Here is a 21,184-nt window from a genome sequence, read left to right as displayed (position 1 = left end):
GGCTTAATTAATTTGCCGCAAAAATTAAAGTGAAAACTTTTCTATTGAGACTAATGGGTTCATTTCATCGAATACACTTGTACTTTTAAGTTAACTAAGTGACCTATATTAAAAAAATTGTCTTATCCCTTTGTGTATTCCATAGCTTATGTCGGTATTTAGAATATGAATAGAGCGCCTATCATTCATTAACTAGTTCATTGATAAGTAGGGTCATAATGCCCGGCTTGATAAACCATAGCTTTTATATCCTGCTCACTATTTACATGGGTTTCAAACATTCGATTGGGTTATTTTTATACATCTTTCTCTTCTTTGGATGTGACTCGATCATCCTATTCTATTCCGTCTTATATCTATGCAGTTTTCTTATTTAGACTGAAAACGTTGACTTGCGTCAATTGAAGTGGTCGGTTTACCATAGTAACCATCGGATACGAAACTCCGCCTTCTATATTTCTCATAATACAACGGGAACGTGTTATGACGTCACATGACGTCACGGCCTGTCTAGTAGCGCCATGCTAAAATAAGGCAAGTGTTGAATATGTCCACAAATACTGATTCTGTACGTTTGAAACGGGTGTTTTGGAGGAGTTTAAAGTTTTTTTGTTCCGATGAATAAACCATGGTCATGGCGGAGAGGACTAAAGGACAAATCCGAGTCGGATTTTACGATATTGAAAGGACTATCGGCAAGGGAAACTTTGCTGTAGTGAAATTGGCTAAACACCGGATAACGAAAACTGAGGTAAATTTTTCGTTACCCATCATTTTCATTACATAATACTCATATCGTTTCACAAAACTAGAATAGAATTCCAATCTTCATGGCAATACCATATATTTTGCCACTATATTAAAGGTCTACTGTACTTTATTACCAAGTAGATTTTGCCTCCATAATATAAACAAAGTGAACAATGTACACACTTCCTTACTTCATTCAAGTATACTAGCATTGAGTAGCAGTATACTTGCTTGCCTTCCTCTTATAACACTCATAACTACACTTATGAATGAAGCCAGGAAAATCATTACTATAAAATACTGAAGGTTAGCAGCAATGAAATCAGGTACCAAGTAGACCTGTAGATTAGATTAGAAGGTCAATCACTATGAAACCTTTTATCATAACATACTATATAAGCCTACAAAGTATTAGGCTAGTATGTACAAGTTTGAAGAATTGATAGAATTGATGAAGAATGCAGCATTCAGGTGCATAGTGGCACTGCTCTATTAGCATGTTATAGCATGTACCGGTATATTATAAGTTGTCCGATTGTAAATAATATGACGAAAATATAAAGTAGAAACAATGGCAGAATTCTAAAATCTAAGCATTTAGTTAGCAATACATACATTGCACTTATTAAGATTAAGGAATAATTAACAAATTGGTTGATTTTATATGGAAATACCATTAGTTCAATTTGCTCTTCTTTCTATCCATTTTATGCTTAATGCGCTTGATCTAGCTTAGGACAGCGATAACAGAATTAAGAGAAACTGGATTGGCAATGACTGCTCTTAACTGTTGATATTTTGGACAATCTTATCAATGGCTGGATTTGGTTCCAAATTGCAATCAGTTGCTAAATTCCAAGCAAAACACGTTCTGATTGCATTGTTAGCAAGTAATAATTGGTTAATATGTTGATATTATTTCCAAAGCGCTAGATCTGGTCGATATTCTGTCATTAGTCTTGAAAGACTTGAAATGAATCGTATATCTATATGAGATCATTTAAGACGGATATGAATCACAAAGCCAGATATTTGTGAACAGAATAAGCCTGCCTGGTGCCTGTTGTTTGTTCACACTACAGAGCGTCACAGAAATTCATGGAACAGGGATATTCAGCAGTATTTTTTAGCGCCCGCAGCTATTCAATTACTGTTCAATTAGCATGACAAAGAAGTCATAGGAACCCACACACATAATCTTCCATTGCATCTGAATTGTTGTAATTCTATTGGAATCGAATGGGAAAAAATGCTAATTATACCTTGTACTAACTGTATATATGTTATAATATGCATATAATGCAGTGCAGACATATCATATTTTAGTCTTAAATTATAGACTTTTATACTTTCATCTTAAGATGTTAAATGAATTATTTTACCTGAAGAATGACGTCAAGGCAGTATGACACATGACATAATACTGACAGTTGATGTCATTGTTAACTTGACCTCCTTACTTACATGTTATTGTCATATTATCATTTATTATTTCAACTATCTTCATTGTTTTCTTACCAAGTAGTTCATTTACATTTCATATATTATTCTTGTTCACCAGATGCCACAATCCCCACAACTCTTGTTCTGTTTTAATCTGTCTGAAATGACTACTTTAAAGGGACATATTCGCAAATTTGGGGGGTTGATTTGGGCTTTGAATATCAGAATTACTAGAAATGTACAAAACATTTGAAAATTAGTCGTACAAGTATGCACAAGTATGCACTTGTTGAAGTTATTGGGAAATATCCATAAATCAAACATACCAGAACGAAATGAAATGCATGTGTTGAATAAATTGTAATTGAAACTATAAGCTTTCACTCACAATTAAATCGCATTGAAACTAGAATCTGTGTATATTTTGAATAGTTCTTTGATGTGCTCAAAGATTTTTGTTCATTTAAAAAGGAAACCACTTAATAATCTAAGCAATATCTGGATGTCTGATTTCAGTTACTATTTTCATCAAAACTAATGAATTATTCAGTTTTAATTTCATTCAATTATTCTTTTACATAATGAGTCAAGTAATTTATCAAACAAATTAAAGACATGTTTGGATTATTTAGCATTAAATTAGTCTTAAAGGGATATTTACAAACTTTTTTGTGTATATTGAGACACTGGTAAGCATTGATTTGCACCATCCCAATTTTCGGTCACCTGTCAGTTGGCCCTGCAATTACAATAAAACTAAAAAAAGCTTATAAGATATAGGCCTCAAACCAACTTGTGAGCTTTTTAGTCAAAGATTTCATAATTTATCTATACTGGTATCGTATGATATTTAAGCTTATTGTATATACTTGTATATATTATTCTATGTGAACTTTCATAAGGTATTAGTATTATCGGGGTGTCCTGAAAAGGTGGTTGTGCACTGCACCACGTGGGACACCTGCTGAAGCATTACAAATATAATGTAGTCTCATCCTAATTGAGCTCTGTTTTTATGGTATTGTACCTAATAAACCTTTATTCTTCATACATATAATACAGGTGTTACTTTTACAATCTAATAATAAAATTTCTTACTTACTCACCATTTTTGGGGATTATATTCTTTTGTCAACTCCTTTCTGAATTAAACTTATAGCTGGAGTCAGACCTACTTTTTTTGTTAGGGTGCAATCGAAAATTGAAAGTGAAGTAAATGAAGGGAATAGAGCACAGTCTCATAGTGCAGAATCAGTTTCAGAATACTACAAAGTAATCTGAGCAACCGTATGCATAGTTCTGACAAAACTTGATTGTCGGATATAATATATAATAACAATAACATGATATGATTCCTGTAATTCCAGAAGAACTTGATCAGATTATGAGTTCAAATATAACCGGGATAGTCCTTTCACTCAGGCCAAAGGGTATTTCTGTAATGACATCATAATCTGGTCAAGTGTTATCTATTTTGGAAATCACACACATCTGTTCAGGTACAATCTATCAGTGTCATGTACATAAAAACAAAGGGTAGGAACCTTAGTAATTAAGTCCCTTTCAGGCTCAGTGATTACATGCCTTGTAATGACAATTCAAAAACAATTTTCAGGTTAAAAGTTCAAGACTATTATAATTCACCTATATGTTTTTTTCAGGTGGCCATTAAAATTATAGATAAAACACAGTTAGATGAGGCTAATTTAAAGAAAGTGTACAGAGAAGTTCAAATAATGAAATTATTAAATCATCCACATATCATTAAACTCTTCCAGGTAGGTTAATATTATACAATCTTAACATTCAGTGAATTTCTTTAATCAGCATTTGATTTTACTAATTGGCTACTCAATTGAAATTCTAAATCACATTCAAAGCAATTCTCTATTGGAATGACAGTACTCAGTACTGCTGCTTAAATTGAAATCTACTTCTGTATTTCATGAACCCTGTTCAAAAGCCTGCATGAAAAATATTCTATTATCTACAAGGAAAACATGGCTTTAAATATACACATATGACAACAAACTGGCACCATGATATTGTAGCTGAATGATGTTAAATGATGGTCTCCAGCCATCAAACATATTTGTCAATTAGAATCAAATGTGATATTCGGATGAGATATCGGCACAGATACATTGTAGAATATAAAGTCTTGATGGACTCATAAATGGTTCAGTTTTATGTCTGGCCCTAACCCATATCACGTCAAACGAATTGGGTAGGGCCAGATTTGTCGGGCTATTTAAAAATAAACTTGTTATTAACCTTAAAGATGTTTCAACATGTGAGTGGGTAAAAAAAGGGCAGTGCGAAGTTAGTACATGAACAAAACGTTGACGGTTAACGTAAGCTGTGGGTGGTGGTGATCTCACTAAAAATTGTCATCAGTTGATTCATAAACATCCTGATTACCATGTCAAAATAAAAATGTCACTATATTTATTTTAATGTTATAAAGGTGATGTCATAGTTTATTACCATGTTTATCAATTTTTTGACATGATATTAAATTCATTCTTTACATTTTAAAAGTGTTTCTATTTAAATCTTGCGTTGAATAATTTAATTTTACTTTCTGTTCTCAAAAATTTGATGTTATACAAATTACACCAACTAATTACTCTGTGGTCTAGGCCAGTGCTTTCAAACTCTTTAGCTTAATATCATTTTTAATGTTGAAAATCTCAATCTCTTCCATGACAATAACTACATGTGTGGTATACAAGCAATATCATTACCTATCATGAATTTCTCACATTGAAACTGGGGTGTCTAAGCAATAAGAAGGGACAGGTTGAGATCTCATTCTTGATTCTTTCATTACTTCCTTCTTCCTCTTTGATGTCTAGTAGAACAGCTCATAACGCAGAATTAAAGTTCTAGAAAATCTACAAGGAATTGTTGCGTGGGCACTTTTGGTTTAAAGTTAAAAATTGACTTGTTGCTTTATTCCACAGTCTTGAGCCGTCCTATTTTTTCATGATGCTGCAATAAAAAACATAAGCTTACATCTGAAAATAACTGAAAGTAATCCAGAAATGAGATTAACTAAGTTGTGACATGATTGAAATATGTTTTGAATGAAATGTTGACATAACATAGTGTTTATGAACTAACCTTTTATGATGTATTCAAATAGGCATTGATGTACATTTCTATAACAAGTATAATATCCCCTACTTGATATTTTTGTGTCTTTTATCCCGTTGGTTTATATATAGTAACTTTTCTATAAATAGAAAGAAGATAATAAAAACATGGCCTATAAATAGTCTAGAACTGAGGGATTATGTCAATAACTAACACATATGGTCTCTTGGGTGCTACATTTAATTAAATAACTTTACTTCAGTGAGAATTTAAGGCCTAACTCAGCAATGTTAGAATTAATTTTGCTTGGTCTAACTATGAATAAATTAAATACTTATACCAAACCTTACAAATTTCCCTGAAATCTATAAATGTACTTGGTAATCTAACTCAAAAGATAACTGCCATATTTTAATATAAAAATACCAATGTTAGATTAAAATATGTCTAAAATTAGATTGTTATCTGGTTTGAATAGGTTAATAATAGATTTTCTGCATGATTAACCAGTATACTGACAGACATTGATAAATAAAGTTTATATTTTGATTGGTAAAATAGCAATAAGCGTTAATTTGTGGAAAGTTTCACAATCTACTTTCTTCAGAAACCTTGCCTGATTAATCTGAACAAAGTATTATTTTTGTGGAATCATTTGTTTAAGAAACGAAAATAAAGAAATGAAGAAGGCCAATTTTTAAACTTTACAGTGTCATGTAGAATCATGTTGGCTATATATGTAAATTGTGGCATTGAACAAATCAGAAATTGGGACTAAGAAAATGTCAATCTTGGGTAATATCATAGCTGCAATTTGAAAGAGAAGTTCCAGTTTTTAGAATTGTATGTATGCATCATATCTGATATAAACCTCATATATCTCTAGATATTTTATACCCACAGCTCAATTTGCCATACAATACCCCATTCATCTCTTCTCAATTTCTATAATTACTTTCCAAGGTAGATACAGTATTATTTAGGAAGAGTACCTTACCCAGTTTCAATTTATGAAGACATCCAGTGATTCATTATATATGATTGCCTTTTGTTACTGCCAGCATAAAATTCACACTAAACTAGATCCATAGTTATCATCCATCCAGGTATAACCTGGTTGTCATCTGGAGTATTCTTTTCTAAAATATTCTTTGTACAGTGTTAGTGCCCTTACATACAAACATGAGTTGAAAAGCAGCAAGTCATGGCCCCTGTTGTCCTACTAAATTATATTTTAATGATATAATTTTAGGTGATGGAAACCACCAATATGTTGTATTTAGTATCAGAATATGCACCACATGGAGAAATATTTGGTAAGTAACTTTCTGATGCTTCTAGCCCTGGTAGAAATTAATTATCTCATGCAGTACATCTGAATTAAAAACTGTAAAGATTATTGATACAAAACCTGAATTTTGTAGTTGTTACAATATGTTCATATTTTTAGTGAGAAATCAGTGTTATCCTCATTGGTCAATATTTTTGAGTCATAGAACAAATTTATTCAATTAAAAAATCTGTATTAGAATTAGAATAATATGAAATATATTTTGGAACTAAAAGAGTGAAAAAATCTGTATAGAGTATCTAAGATGATGTTCTAGTGGCAAAAATTACACAATTCCTTATTGATTCCGCTTATATAGCCTATATAAATTGTGCTATTAGCCCGAGGCTTTAGATTCTTAAGAGTAAAATTGATGCCAGTTTGGTTCCGATGGATTTATTAGGCTGTAAGAGTGTTAAGCAATTTGAATTTTCTAGATGAATTGCTGACAAAGTAGTTTTATAAACATTTGAAAAGACTGGCAGATTGAATGTTTCACCAGACTTTGTCTTTTCTTCAAATAAATGATCTCCTCAAAACATTCTAATTGGTGTCTGGTCCTTGCTCTTGTCTACTTTACTCAGTAACTCTGTAGTTTTCTACTCTTATACAATATGACCTTCACCTTTCTATCAGCTGTAATGTAATCTTGATTCAGGAATTGATCAGATTGACATTTCTGGAGAACGAACCTGTTGTATAGTGTTACCTGGTAGGTCAATGATCACTGGTTTAACGCACAAGATTAAACATAAATAGCAAAAGAAATTTCTCAGGTGTTTACGATAGACAATATTAATCTAAATTTCAACCAAAGCTGACAAAAACATTAAGTTTAGATTCCCTGAATAAAATGCTGACACTCTCAGTCACTGGTTGCATCAGGTGTTCTCGAATGAGGAGGATTACCAACTTTAGGATCACATCACAAAATCTCGCTTTATTTTTATATTGATATCGTAAGATAAACAAAACATGCTTTATTAAATTTTTTGGTCATCTTAAAAAGGCAAATTAAACAGATTAAAACCTTTGTTCCACTTGTAATTGAATTATAGGTTATAGTCAGACTAGTGTAATACTTCTGCTATCATATATGCTAAGCAATAATATCTGAATATCTCTGTATGAATATATTACTCCAGGCCAGAAACAAAAAAGTTATACATCATCTAAACAATAATGACAAAATATAAATCATTGTTATATTCCCACATATATAGTTATTGCCCCCATATGTCTGTCTGTCTGTCTGTTTGTCTATTATTTTGGGACACATAGAGAGTTGGTTTTTCGAGGGATTTTGATAAAATTTTGTGTCATTGTTTGTTATCACCTAATGATGAAGTCTATTGAAAATCAGACAAAACGAAATATTTTTTACATAAGTTATTACCCTTGTAAATTGGAAACAATATTTAGCATGTAAACTTCTTGACGGATTTTGATCAATTGCAATGAAATTGTTTATTATTTCCCAGTGATATACCCTAGATAGATATTCCAAAAAAATGTATTGCCCTTGTTCTTGAAATCTCATTCAAGACACAATTCTGAACAGATTTTAATTGAAAAATATTAAATATTGGTTATTGCCCTTGTTCTCAAAAAACCTGTTCAATCTTTTACTCCTAAACACCTCAGAAGACAAATTCTTGACTGATTTCGACGAAACTTGGTGAAATGGTTTATTATCACTTAAGGATGAACTCAATCGAAAGTCAAAAAAAAAAAGAAAGAGGCTGTGAATAAAGTTCTTGTTGTATGAAAATATTACTCTTGAAATATTTCATTTACTGGTAGCTCTAGTCAATCTCCTGAACGACTTGGCTGGTGTATTATGATGGCCATCCCTATCAGCTTTGTCCATTTTATTTATGTTAAAAAAGGTGCTATACAAACTAATAACTGAAAGGTTCCTATAGACAGAGTTGTCTAAAAGTGGGACAGCATTTAACTGAGCAAAAACAATTATTTTATATTATTATCTTTAATAGAAATATAAAATCAGAAGTTGAAAATTGAAACATGTTGTTACTATACATCTTTTATATTTCAACGACATGTGATGTTCTATATTGATTTTATCAGACCTATTTTACCAGTCATTAAACTAAGGTTTCTGTTTTCAAACACAGCAAATTGGTCAATAGATATATCGTAAGATTATTGAGTCTTCTAAAAATAAACTTTTAGGTCTATTTTAGTCTTGTCATCTTGATTCTTTTTGATCATGTCTGTCCACATATCGAGCTCATATTGAAAAAAGAAAATTGTTTAAACAATTCAAGCTACTGTTAAAAAGGCTGGACAGGGTTGTCATCACAACTTAAAAGCAATAATTATTAAGAAATTAATTGATTTTCTTTCAGTTTTTTCACTGTTTAATCTTCAGTCTATTTTCAAAATGCAATAAAATCATGTTTTTTGGTTCATTCTGGACTTAATTCAACTACTTAACCTTTGAAATAGACAGTAAAAAAATAAGATGTTCGATCATTTTATTTTAAGAAATCAGACTGATTTATCCAAGTTGTATACAGTGAAATGTCAAAAGGGAGTATTGCGAAATGTGTATAGGTTTTCAATTGATTTTTACCATTTATTTCTTTCATTGTTTAAGTGTAAACAGAATTTGTTATTGTAATGAGCTAAAATCAATCACTGGATTATATAGGTTTTTGTCTTCCTTCATTGTTTGATTAGTACAAGCAAGCCAGTTACATATTCTATGCTATGAGTCATCATTATGCAAGTCTGTTTTAATTCCAACAAGAATATGACATCCTTCAACTCTGTGATCAATTATTAAAGATTTACTTAGTTAAAGCGCCTTTGTCATCTAAATATTTACATGACTAACTGCTAGTTCTTGTTTCAGCTATCTCGTTTCACTTTTTAGAATAAAAAATGTTCTCTTACAATGAAAGGTACCGTCTAAGTAGAGAGATCTGTATGTCTGTGTTTATTTTTGATTGTTTGCTTAATTTTATGTAAAAATTGACTAAATATCTATAATTATTGAAATAATGTATACTTTGTAGATTATATCGCTCAACATGGCCGTATGATGGAATCAGAGGCTCGACGAAAATTCTGGCAGATATTATCAGCTGTAGAATATTGTCATAATAGAAACATTGTTCACAGGGATTTGAAGGTAAGTTGAAATTTTTTTTTAGTTGATTAGAGGTAGAATAAGATTAGAGTCCTCTACAATTTGTGATACACAATAAGAAATGAAATTAGTTCAATCTAGAGATGTGGAAGCTATATGCAGAAAGTGTGGTAATCGAGAAGTGTTACATTATATCATTTATGTGGCTTTCTTTATTGTGTGGAAACCTTACTAGTTGTAATAGGTGTGAAACACATTTCTTAACTATAGGTTATGTCATAACACGAAGAGTTGAAATATTCTATGACATCAAATATTACATTTACTACCATAATTCTGGTCAAATAGAATTTTCAAAGTAGAAATGTAATGTGTAATGGAGTCCAATTTTGTTTCTGATAATGGGGCCAACAAATGAAAGAAGATCATGCAATCAAATTTGAGCAAAGTTTATGTAGATGGAAGGGGTTGAAAACTGATGATGTGTTGACTTAAGAAAGTATTAGATGTGGTAGTTTATGTAGATGGAAGGGGTTGAAAACTGATTATGTGTTGACTTAAGAAAGTATTAGATGTGGAATCTGAAATCTAGATAGGGTCACAATTATCAACAGATAGGGTACATATATTGTAGATGACATGAATATTGTTCAGGTCAATATTTTATATATGGTAAAATAGCCCATGAACAAAATTAACGTCAACAAGAAATCACATGATAACACAGTGTTAATTTTCCACGTCAACAACATCCACATTAATTCCTTCAATAGACACTTATTACTTTCATGAAGAAATGTTTGTTCCCAGTTTTGAAAAGAATTCAGGAAATTTTTATCACAATCATATAACAGTTTCTGTGTACTGTGATAATTACGTCTTAGATTTTTTTTTTCATTATATTTTTTTATGGTCATTTTTTAACTGAATGATCATGCAAATTATTCCACCCTTTTACTAGAAATACTGTGAAAATAGTTTCTAATAAGTGTGATAATTGTTAAAGATTTGTGTGAGTTGGTTAGATCGTTCTGAATCTTACAGAATCTCTGTTTTTCTTAATTTTGGATAGATGATGCAAAGCAATTTGCCAACAAAAAAAAATACACAATGCATTAATAAGGCAAAAAAATTGTCCATGATACTTATGAACATTCTTTCTTATGACTTTGAGAAGAAATAACAATGATTACCTCAGCAATACTTGATAATATCTTAATCAAAAAAATAAAATATTGTCTTTAAACATAATAAGGTTACTGTAAATCAAACTGCAGTACATTTACTACCATGTAGTTATTTTGTAGCCTTTATTTAGAAAACAGAGCAGTGTGAAGTTGGCCACACTATTAACAATTGATAGGATAATAAATGAAGTAGACCATATAATTTCAGGTTATGTAAATAGATTATATTTCATCTCAATATATCTTGATAGTAATTAATCCTGTTGCTATATATACAAGATAAACTCCATTATTTACTGTCTTTGTCAACTCTAGGGGCTGACATGGAAAAAGGTTATAGTTGTTTAGATACAAAAATAACAAGTGTGGGGGGGGGGGGGGGGGGGGTTCCATGTTCTACAGACTGCAAGTTAAAGATACCTTTACAGTAAGAGCAAAAGAGAAAAAATTTCGGTTGTTGCACACTACATGGTGTTGCCTGTCAGAAAAGTAACTTCTTAAGTGGCATTTAGTAATTGAGGTATGAATATATGAATACGATTTTATGGGTAACAATTACTTTAATAAATAACTTGCGACGTTTCAAGGATGATAATTTCGTCCTTATCAAGCAATGATTTTTTACATATTTGCTCTAAGGAAAGTTTCATTTGAACATAACTTTTAAAGCCAATAGATGTATCAGTTATCAGTTATCAATTCACTATTCATAGAAATGGAAATAGAGTTCAAATAGAGTAGAGGATTTAAAAGACATTCGATGAAAAGACTTCTTTTAGTGAAGATGTTAGCTAGCTATAATATGATATATAAACTTCCTGCACTTAGATTTAAATGTGTAGTTAAATTTAAGTGGAAAATTTCTAACAAAAAGACAAGTGATAAATATTAAGCGAAAGAATAGAGTAGGTTTTAAGAAGTGTGTTTTGTTGTTTCCTTTTCTGACAAATACACATCTTTTATCCTATGCAATTTAGACAATCATACAAGACAAATTTTTGTATTATTTCTTAAAGTAGTCAAAGATTGACTGAAGATGTCAGTTTTGTATGGTGCGATAAGATAGCGATCATAATTTTCGTTGTTAGTTGTTATCATGACCACCTTGATCATTCGCAAGTATACGCAACTGATAAATGCTCTGGTAAGGGCACCATTAGACTAAAAAGATTCTGAATAGTGGCCAATGTGTCTGCCTGACTTCTCTTTTGATTTTTTAATCAAAAAGTATGGTGGGATGCATAGTTATGATTCTTTGAATTTTAGATGTAAACTATTTAGTCTGTAAATCATCTTCATTATTGACATTTTGAGTATAAACATCGTAAAATTTTGGTGAGAAGATAGAAAATTACTTAGTGTAATTACAACATGAGTTGCCTAGTTTTTGACATGTTCATGTTTACTTTGGCTACAAATTCTAACTTTAAAGGATTCCAAACAAACTGTTGATTATAAGTATACCAGCAGATCATCTTACACCATTGACGTCAAGACTAAAACCACAACTTCAGACCAAAGAGTTTACATAAGGGAGATCACTTCTATCGAAAAATAAAATACCTCCAGGGAATACAAATTTCAATCCTTAAACTTGGGCAGAAAATTATTTTATTCCTTCATTTAATTTGTATCACTCAATCCATGGATCTATCAATTTATATTTTTTTCCAGTAAACCCATTGTCAGATTTCACTCTATGAGAAATAAGCTAATCTCATTGGAAGTCATGCAAGTGTTATGCTGCACTGGTGAAAAGTGCTGGAACCCATCTTTAAGTTTGAGTTTGGAATTAGAATGGCTCTGCTGGCCATGTTTTACTTTCAGTGTGGATCATTGCCAAGGTCTGTCTGCAGTTGAGTAACCGGGAAAATTATTAGGTCAAATCTGTTAGGCTTTATTTCTTCTATTACATAAAGGTCAAATTTCTCTTCCTTGCATAAATATAGAATCTTCTCTACCATTGGTATAAATCTTATTCAGAGATTTTGACCAATTTAGAAACGCAGCAGTGATTATTTCATCAACTTTGTGAAATTGCATGAAAATTGTTCTACAAACTTCAATATAAGTTTCTTTAATATGTATTGTTCAATGATTTCCATTTAATATATCTGCATTTGCATACTGTTTTTGGCAATTTCATCTATCAAGGTATTCTAATATACATGGCTTTCAGTAACACAATTCTATATTAGCTCTGTATTTTTTAACTTTTCCAATATAAATACCAGGAAAGTTGATTGGCATTTGTAAATAAAGTTGATTGGTCAATATAATGAGAAGAATATTATCGACTAATGAGACCTGTCAATTGTAAATAAATTTTCAACAGGCAACCCAATGCTCGAAACCTAATTGATTATTTCTATTAAACAATATGTTGACCCTGAAGCACTATTTATGACATGGTAGATGTCATAGTTGGGTCATATTGAACATGTCATATATGTACTTTTAATGCTCTTTTGATTAATTAATGATGTTATGAATTTTTATTCATATTTTTCCATATTTTTCAGGCAGAAAATTTATTGATGGATGCAAATTTAAATATAAAAATAGCAGGTAATTAATAAAATTAAATCGATATATAATGTAATATGTAACAGCATGGTTAGTGAGTTTTCAGTGACTTATAGCAATCTTGATGATCATAGACTACCATTGGGCTATTGGGTTTCATTTCTACTGTGTCCTTTATGGGTTTCATCATGGCCTCCACCATCCTTTGCTTAAGAAAATGATATTTCATGAGTGTGAGTGGTTTCTAACATCCTGTGCTCCAAGGGAATTGGCATTTAATTTACTTTTGTTCCCGAGATCCTAAAGTAAAACATTTTATTTATTAGCCCCTATTTTGTTCCTCGTAGATTTTGGTTTTGGTAATTTTTATAAGCAAGATGAACAGTTAGCCACATGGTGTGGTAGTCCACCTTATGCTGCTCCTGAAGTTTTTGAGGGCAAAAAATACCTTGGTCCACAAATAGACATCTGGGTAGGTTTATTTTCATGTTAATTATAAATAGATTTAATTGTATATGAAATTTATCAGCACATATATTAGAATATGTTGTCAAATATTTTTCAGGAGTTGTATTTATGACCGACCAATTTATGTTACTTAGTTATTTATAAAGTGCAAAAGTTTGTTTCATTTGTTTTTTAAATTTAATCAAATTTCCCTTTATAATTACAGAGTTTAGGAGTTGTATTATATGTATTAGTGTGTGGAGCTCTACCTTTTGATGGACCTAATTTACCATCATTAAGAGATAGAGTATTATCAGGAAGATTCAGAATTCCATTCTTCATGTCAACAGGTAAGTTCACAAAGTTCTCTTGAGTTTCTGAATTGACTATGTAGTTAGTTTTGAATTCAAAGGTCATTGTGTACCTTTTAAGAGAAACTGATAAAGACTAGTCATTTGTTCAGATTTAAAGATAACAGGATCCAATTCCAATAATACATCAATGATTATATAGTTGAATTTCACAGTCAATGATTCAGATTGTATTAATTCAAATTGTCATATTCAACTTGTTAAGAATGGTGAAGATTTTATTGCTGTTCAGTTGATTTAGCTGTTTAAAAGCTAACTAACTAAACGGCTTCTGTTTATGATTTTAAATTTAGTTGTAGATGAACAATACATAAGATTTTTACATTGAAAGGGATACATATAACTGGAATTAAGCAAGACAACAATACTATTTTTAATTGTAGAATGTGAGCAGTTGATACGTAAAATGTTAGTATTAGACCCAAATAAACGCTACACAATACAGCAAATAAAATCACATAGGTGGATGCAAATTGATGGTGGACCACCAAATTTACCACCAGCTAGTCCTCTCATTGGATATAATGCCAAGGTTGGTGAATTCAACGAAAAAATATTACGCATCATGCAAAGTCTTGGTATTGATCAACAAAAGACAATGGAGGTAAGACATTTATTCGATACTATTATTGGTTCTCATATATGCCATCATGAAGGATAGGCTTTCTCTGTGCTGCATTCTGTTACCTGATCCAAGATATTTTTGTTCCTTATAAAATATTGTATTGTTCTTCAGACTAAAAATCATAGATACTGATACTCTATCAGTGATTTTAGACCTTGGATATTAATACTGGAACTATGTCTATATTTCAGGCACTGAAGAATGATGCATACGACCATTACACAGCAATATATTATTTATTATTAGATAAATTACGTCATCATCGGAGTAGTTTCCCCACAGACAGTCGTATTGATGCTAGACGGAGACGACCGAGTTCTATAGCAGAGCAAGCTATGATGCGTGTGAAAACAAATCAAACGTGTATCCACAAGACACCCTTAGGACAGGTTAAACAAGGTGTATTTAGTCAAACTACTGACTGTGTTACTCCACCAGGAGTCATACAGAAACCTACTGCAGAAATCAAACGACCTCATTTATATAATGAAGGTGAAATGAATCCATCTCCTATTGGTGTGACAGCTTGTATGGCAGACGTGATACCTCAGCCTTTTGTTAAAACAATGCAAACTATGGCTGGTCATGTGATAACTACTTCAATTGATGAAGGTGTTGAGGCAGACATTTTGGATCGTGATTCTGAAAATGATCTGATCCAACGCCGCTACTCCATCGCTAAAGATGGGTTTGGATTAATTCCTAGTTGTGCTTATGGTGAATTTAACAATTTAGGATTAACAAGCAATAATGGAACAAACAATTTCTATCAGTCCCCGTTTACAAGTTTTGACTCTTCATTGGAAGCAGATGTGAGTACTAGTCTATCGTCTTGTGTTCAAACTAGTTCTTCTTGTGCTTTAAGCAACATGTCACCCACGCCTACCTACTCTCATTTAGACAATAGTAACTTAAATCCAGCCATGTTACAGGTGAATAACAATTGTAGTTCAGAAGGTTCACAAGATGAACCAACACAGGACAGAAGTCAGACACGATCACCTGTGAACTTTCGAGAGGGACGTCGTGCATCTGATGGTCTTGTTGCTCAGGGAATTATAGCTTTTAGACAGAGATTGAGAGAGAGTATGAGAGCTAAAGGTATGTTGGAGTTACGTCAAGAGCATCAACATTTACAGAATTTATATCAGTATCCACTTATGATCCCACTGGCGCCACCCCCAACCCCTGTACCACATCGAAAATTATCAGCACCTCTTCATCCTAGCTTTAGACAATGGTCCCTAGACGAGCCTTCACACACTGCACGAAGACGACCTTTGATGAAGAGAATGAGTTTACCTTCTGAAACTTTTGACATAGCTCCACATCGACTTCTGGCTCTTAAACAGAGTCTTCAACTTGAAAAACAAATGGAGAAAGTGAATCCTGAAGAAGAAGGCAATGTGAATCAGCCTTTGTTTGATTTTTCCACCACTGCTTCATCTCAGATGTTACAACACAGACTACAACATAAACGACAGATGTTCCAAGCTCATGGACAACCGTCCCAACTTCATCAGCAGTTCCAACAGCTGAACATCTCCCCTCAAAACTTACCTACCATAGATCTACGACAATCCGTGTACCCAAATCAAGATCAAAAACAATTTATTGGTTTATCAAATACCGAGCCATTGTCAAATCTAGCTGATGCATCAAAAGGCTTACCATCATTTATCCCACAATCCTCTGTTACTGTACAGCCTAAGCCTGGAACCTGTTACCCAGCAGCCACATCAGTATCCCTTGACAACCAATATCAGCCACCATGGCAACAAGAGCCTTTAAACATGACCACGCATTTCAACAGATCACAAGATTCTGGAGCCATGTTTACTTTAGAGGAATCAGTAGCTGAATCTGAGGGTTCACCAAACAGAAAGGATATGATTTCACTCATGCCACACCCTATAGAAGTAACTGAATCTGGTATTCACAATTTGAATGATTTCCATTTAAAGCCACCAGAACTCTTGAAATACCCACCAGAGAGGAAAATTGGCGTAGATCTGGGCAATATGAGCTTTCCAATAAATTTAAGTCCCTTAACAGAAGCATCAGTGTCAGAAGAAAATCAGAATGTTGAACGGATCAAACAGTTTGGAGCAGAAGAACAAATGGAATTTTCATAAAAATTGGTAACATTTTTTTAGATTTAGGATCAAAACAAAGTTAGAATATTTACACAAATTGTTCAAATGTGCAATTATTGAGATATCTTTTGTTAATCTGTACTTGTTATATCTTGAGGATTAGTGCCATTCTTTAAGAATCCAAATTATTATCGTGTTAGAAAGGAGCTTTAACATCATCTTGTATTCATCATCCTAGTTAGTTTTGTTTAATTTCAATTATTGATAATCAAAATTCATTGTATCATCAAACTTAGGTCATAATTCAATCTGAAAATCTATGAAATGATATTATGTTGACTGACCATAAACTAATCTGCACCATGGTCATTTCCTTGAATATACTAGAGTTAGAATAATTCTATAAATACAGATGCAATATATATATATTATATATTACCAATAGATATTTAGTAGATATATTAGCCTGATATTCAATTGTTCCCATGAGTTTCTTTTTATCTTGAAGATATCATCCAGATCAAAATCATTGCTATGATTCGGCTGAAAAGTTGTGATTGTTTAATCACAACATTTTAAGATCTGTTCCATTATTTTTGTTATTTCATATTTTGTTTCCACGTTTTCTGAAAATTAGGTTTATATATAGGTGTATTCCACTTTTTTTGTAAAACATTTTAATTACCAAAAACTTTGTAAATTATACCTGAAAATATTTCTAAAGTATGCATTTAATATCTATGTATCTACTTGATCAACTTTGTTTTAAAAGGGTTAATTAAAAACTGAGAGTACTAATTGTTAATTAAGCAGTTTTACCTAGTTTGATAGGCTTTATAATGGCTCCTTATATTTACCGGTAATTGAAATCTTTAGAAAACGTAGGAGACATATTTCTCTACAATTAGGCGTTTATTTTACTAAAATCTGTACAGTGGATTTTTAACAGCTTGCAAAGAGCTTATCAAACATTAATTGTAAATTTGGGCGTTAAAAAATTAACGGCTGCATTTTTTTAGTTAATACTTTCAGATATGTTATAGGATACATTTCAATAGATTTTGGTTTATTGTTTTCGTAATTTGAGCAAACAAATTTTTTGACCTACAAAAAAAGCGGAATGTCCCTTTAAAAGCACTACTGATTATTCTGGCAGGATATTTACAATTTTCATGGACAGTTAAACAATTAGATACATAATCATTCTTGGTTTAGGATTGAGTAATAATTAATGTGGACATTGAACCCTGGACAACAGCAGGTCAGATATATAACATTATTACATACATATCAATTATATTGATTTTCTCATTTCTTTACAACAGAAATTATTAAACATTAAAAGTTAATTTTTATAACACTATGGAGCATATTTTGAGTACATCATAAGAAGCTGTCTGTAAGAGACCATTTGTAATTTTGAGTTTGTCTGAATCAGTTAATAACTGTCTTCATAACTGTGTTTTGTTTTTTATCTTGAAAAAGACAATGATATATATATAATATTCAACAATTGCTTTTTAATTTCAATACTAAATCAGTAAACATCTTGTTTTACAACCAGTTTTTTGTTGATTTGGTTTTCTGTGCTGAAAAAGGGTTTGGCAATTTTATGTAGGCCCTACTTGAACATATATTTTCTTTCATATTCTGTTTCGTATTGTTTTGTTTGTATAGCACTTGTTTATTTTGTTTTGTTATTATTTATTTAAGTTTAATCAAAGAATTATTGTATTTGTGCTGAGGACTACCTCTGTAATGAAAAGTGTAAATATTTTTTATTTCAACAAATCTAGTAATTACTGTCATCATTAGATACAAATAAATCCATGAAAGTTCTAGTGAAATGCATTGCAATTCCAGAAGGCTTCAAGACCCTTAAATTACATCATCTTGTTGCAGAGACCTTAGGCTGCAACTCAAGAAGGTTTTTGAATCCTAAGAATGTCACTCCAAAAGGTTTGCAATCCTAAAATGGTTATAGAATCCTTAAATTACAACCCCAGAAGGTTCTGGCTGCCAATCTGGAAATTGCAAATCCTGCTTAGTAATCTCATTAATTATATTCACAGTATCATAATTATTATCATTCATCATCTTAACTACGACAGAGGCATGTTGTCTCTATGAAAAGTTTATCTGTATATTTAAGAATTTGAGCTTAGTTTATATATTTAAATTTTTCTTTCTAATCATTTAGAACCATAATAGAACATATCATTAGGAATTATTGGTATATGCCTTTAGTAAGCAATTTATCATTTTCATCAGTATCATTTTTAGTGGTGACTTGAAGGAGAGTAAATATCATTTTTTGACATTCAGGGCCATTGAAGGTGTAATATGCTATGCCCATTCCTTAATTGGATGCATATGTCTGTCGACCCATGTCAACTGCCACCTACTTGACATTTCATTTCAGAGAGTTGTGTTTTATAGATAGTTCTTTCCAAGATCACAGAAAGCGGGTGCTGCAATCCATATCCTCGGACTTGCATTCTTAAGGTTAAGGAGGAACATTTGGTGTTTCAAGCATTCTTTCTCTGTAGGAGATTGCAGTTGTGACCTCATTGTGGCAACCTTTTTTTCCCCACAAAGTTATCTGAGAGGTACTTATAGTTAGCACCTCGAGTTGAAATGCAATATATTGTATTAAAACCACAGGTTCCCAAAAAGAAATTGAGAATAAGTGCACTCAGGTGTGAGATGATGTGCTATTATGGCCATCATTATGAATTTTTAATTTTCTTGGAACTCTGAACCTTAGAATGTTTGGGCTTTTCCTTTTCCTTCATTTAGAAATATAGCTATAACCCTGAAATCCTCTGAAAGATTGAGCGTTGATTTTTCTCAGTGATATTGGGTATTATCTTTACAAGGAAAGTTTATTTTCTATATATATTATTGCACACTGTAGATAGTTATATTGTATAAACAGTGAGTAGAGATATATATTTCTGTGTATAGAGAGTTACTATTTGAGATAATGTATGATTATTATTCAAACAATGTGATTGTGTACATAAATCAAGACAGTTGATGTTATTATTTTGTGTTTGTTGAGATGTAGCTATTATTATTATTATTATTATTATTATTATTTAGAGTAAAGCAGTCAAATAATTTTGTTGAAATTACTGTAATTCTTGATTCTACATTTATTCAACGTAGTATTTTTGTGCATTATGATTACTGTTGAAATTGCGTGCACGTGCCAATTGAAATTTGACCTACTAATGTACGTGCATTTGAGGAGAAATTTTTATACATGAATATTTTGTATGAATGAGAATCAAGAATTAACAATTTGAAGATATTTATGGCTTACTTAACATTTATTCAGAAACTGGAAAACAATTTGAGCAATATTCCTCAGTTATAATTTGATAAATCCTAGTCTTTTGTCCTCATTGCACTGAAGTAAAATGTGGTATTTCATAGAACGTTTTTTGATACCAATTGATTCAAGATCTTCTTACGAAATGACTTAAATTCAGGGCTGGACAGTATCTTAGGTTTCATGATTATTCCAACTTACAGATATAGCAGTAGATATTTTGTAATTAGTGCAGAATCTGATTATTTCGATATTACAAAGTATTCTTCTAAATACGGAAATTTTATTTAATTTTTGTTTATTTTACATTATCGCAAATTTTTAAACGTTTAGACCTACTTTAATAAATTGTATTCAAATTATCTGGAAAATATAACCGATGATATTGATAGGTCATTTGCATGTCACAATGATCTGTTGTGGTAATAATACGAATGCCTGTGGTGAATAGTTGATACCCGGTGATAATTTAGTGTCTTCTATGTTATTGATATTATAAATTATACATTCTATGGCTAGAGAAGTTTATTCACATTAGTTTCAAATATCAAAAGTAATAAATGTTCAGTAAACCAAAACTTTTTCTTTCTTTCAAGGTTATCCTTTATATAAAACTATCATGTTTTCTGTCGCACCTCAATCACAGCAGGCATAAGGGTTTTCGTAAAAAACATAGAAATACTATACTATCGTTTGCTGATAAGTCCTACACGAATTTATTAGGGTAAGCCGTCGTATGGACGCATCCACGCTTTTCGGGACAATCTTGTAAGCATGCAGAGAGTTCTGACAATGCAATAAATGTCTAAACGAAGAGCCTTGATTCGTCTTTAATTCTATCGAGAATAACTATTG

The 21,184-nt window shown here is 31.6% G+C and overlaps 1 protein-coding gene across 1 annotated transcript; it reads left to right on the top strand.

Moving 5' to 3' along the window:
* Positions 1 to 634: 634 nt before the first annotated feature.
* Positions 635 to 15,180, top strand: LOTGIDRAFT_126136 (hypothetical protein; the record flags this gene model as incomplete). Its single annotated transcript, XM_009062567.1, has 9 exons — positions 635 to 751; positions 3,855 to 3,971; positions 6,545 to 6,608; positions 9,667 to 9,782; positions 13,450 to 13,495; positions 13,801 to 13,925; positions 14,127 to 14,250; positions 14,655 to 14,875; positions 15,088 to 15,180. Coding segments are annotated over 9 exons (1,023 nt in total), but the record flags the coding sequence as incomplete, so codon positions are not given.
* Positions 15,181 to 21,184: the final 6,004 nt, after the last annotated feature.

Source organism: Lottia gigantea (genome assembly GCF_000327385.1).
Source record: "Lottia gigantea unplaced genomic scaffold LOTGIsca_52, whole genome shotgun sequence".
Lineage (NCBI taxonomy): Eukaryota > Metazoa > Mollusca > Gastropoda > Lottiidae > Lottia > Lottia gigantea.
This window is presented reverse-complemented; position numbering and strand designations above follow the sequence as displayed.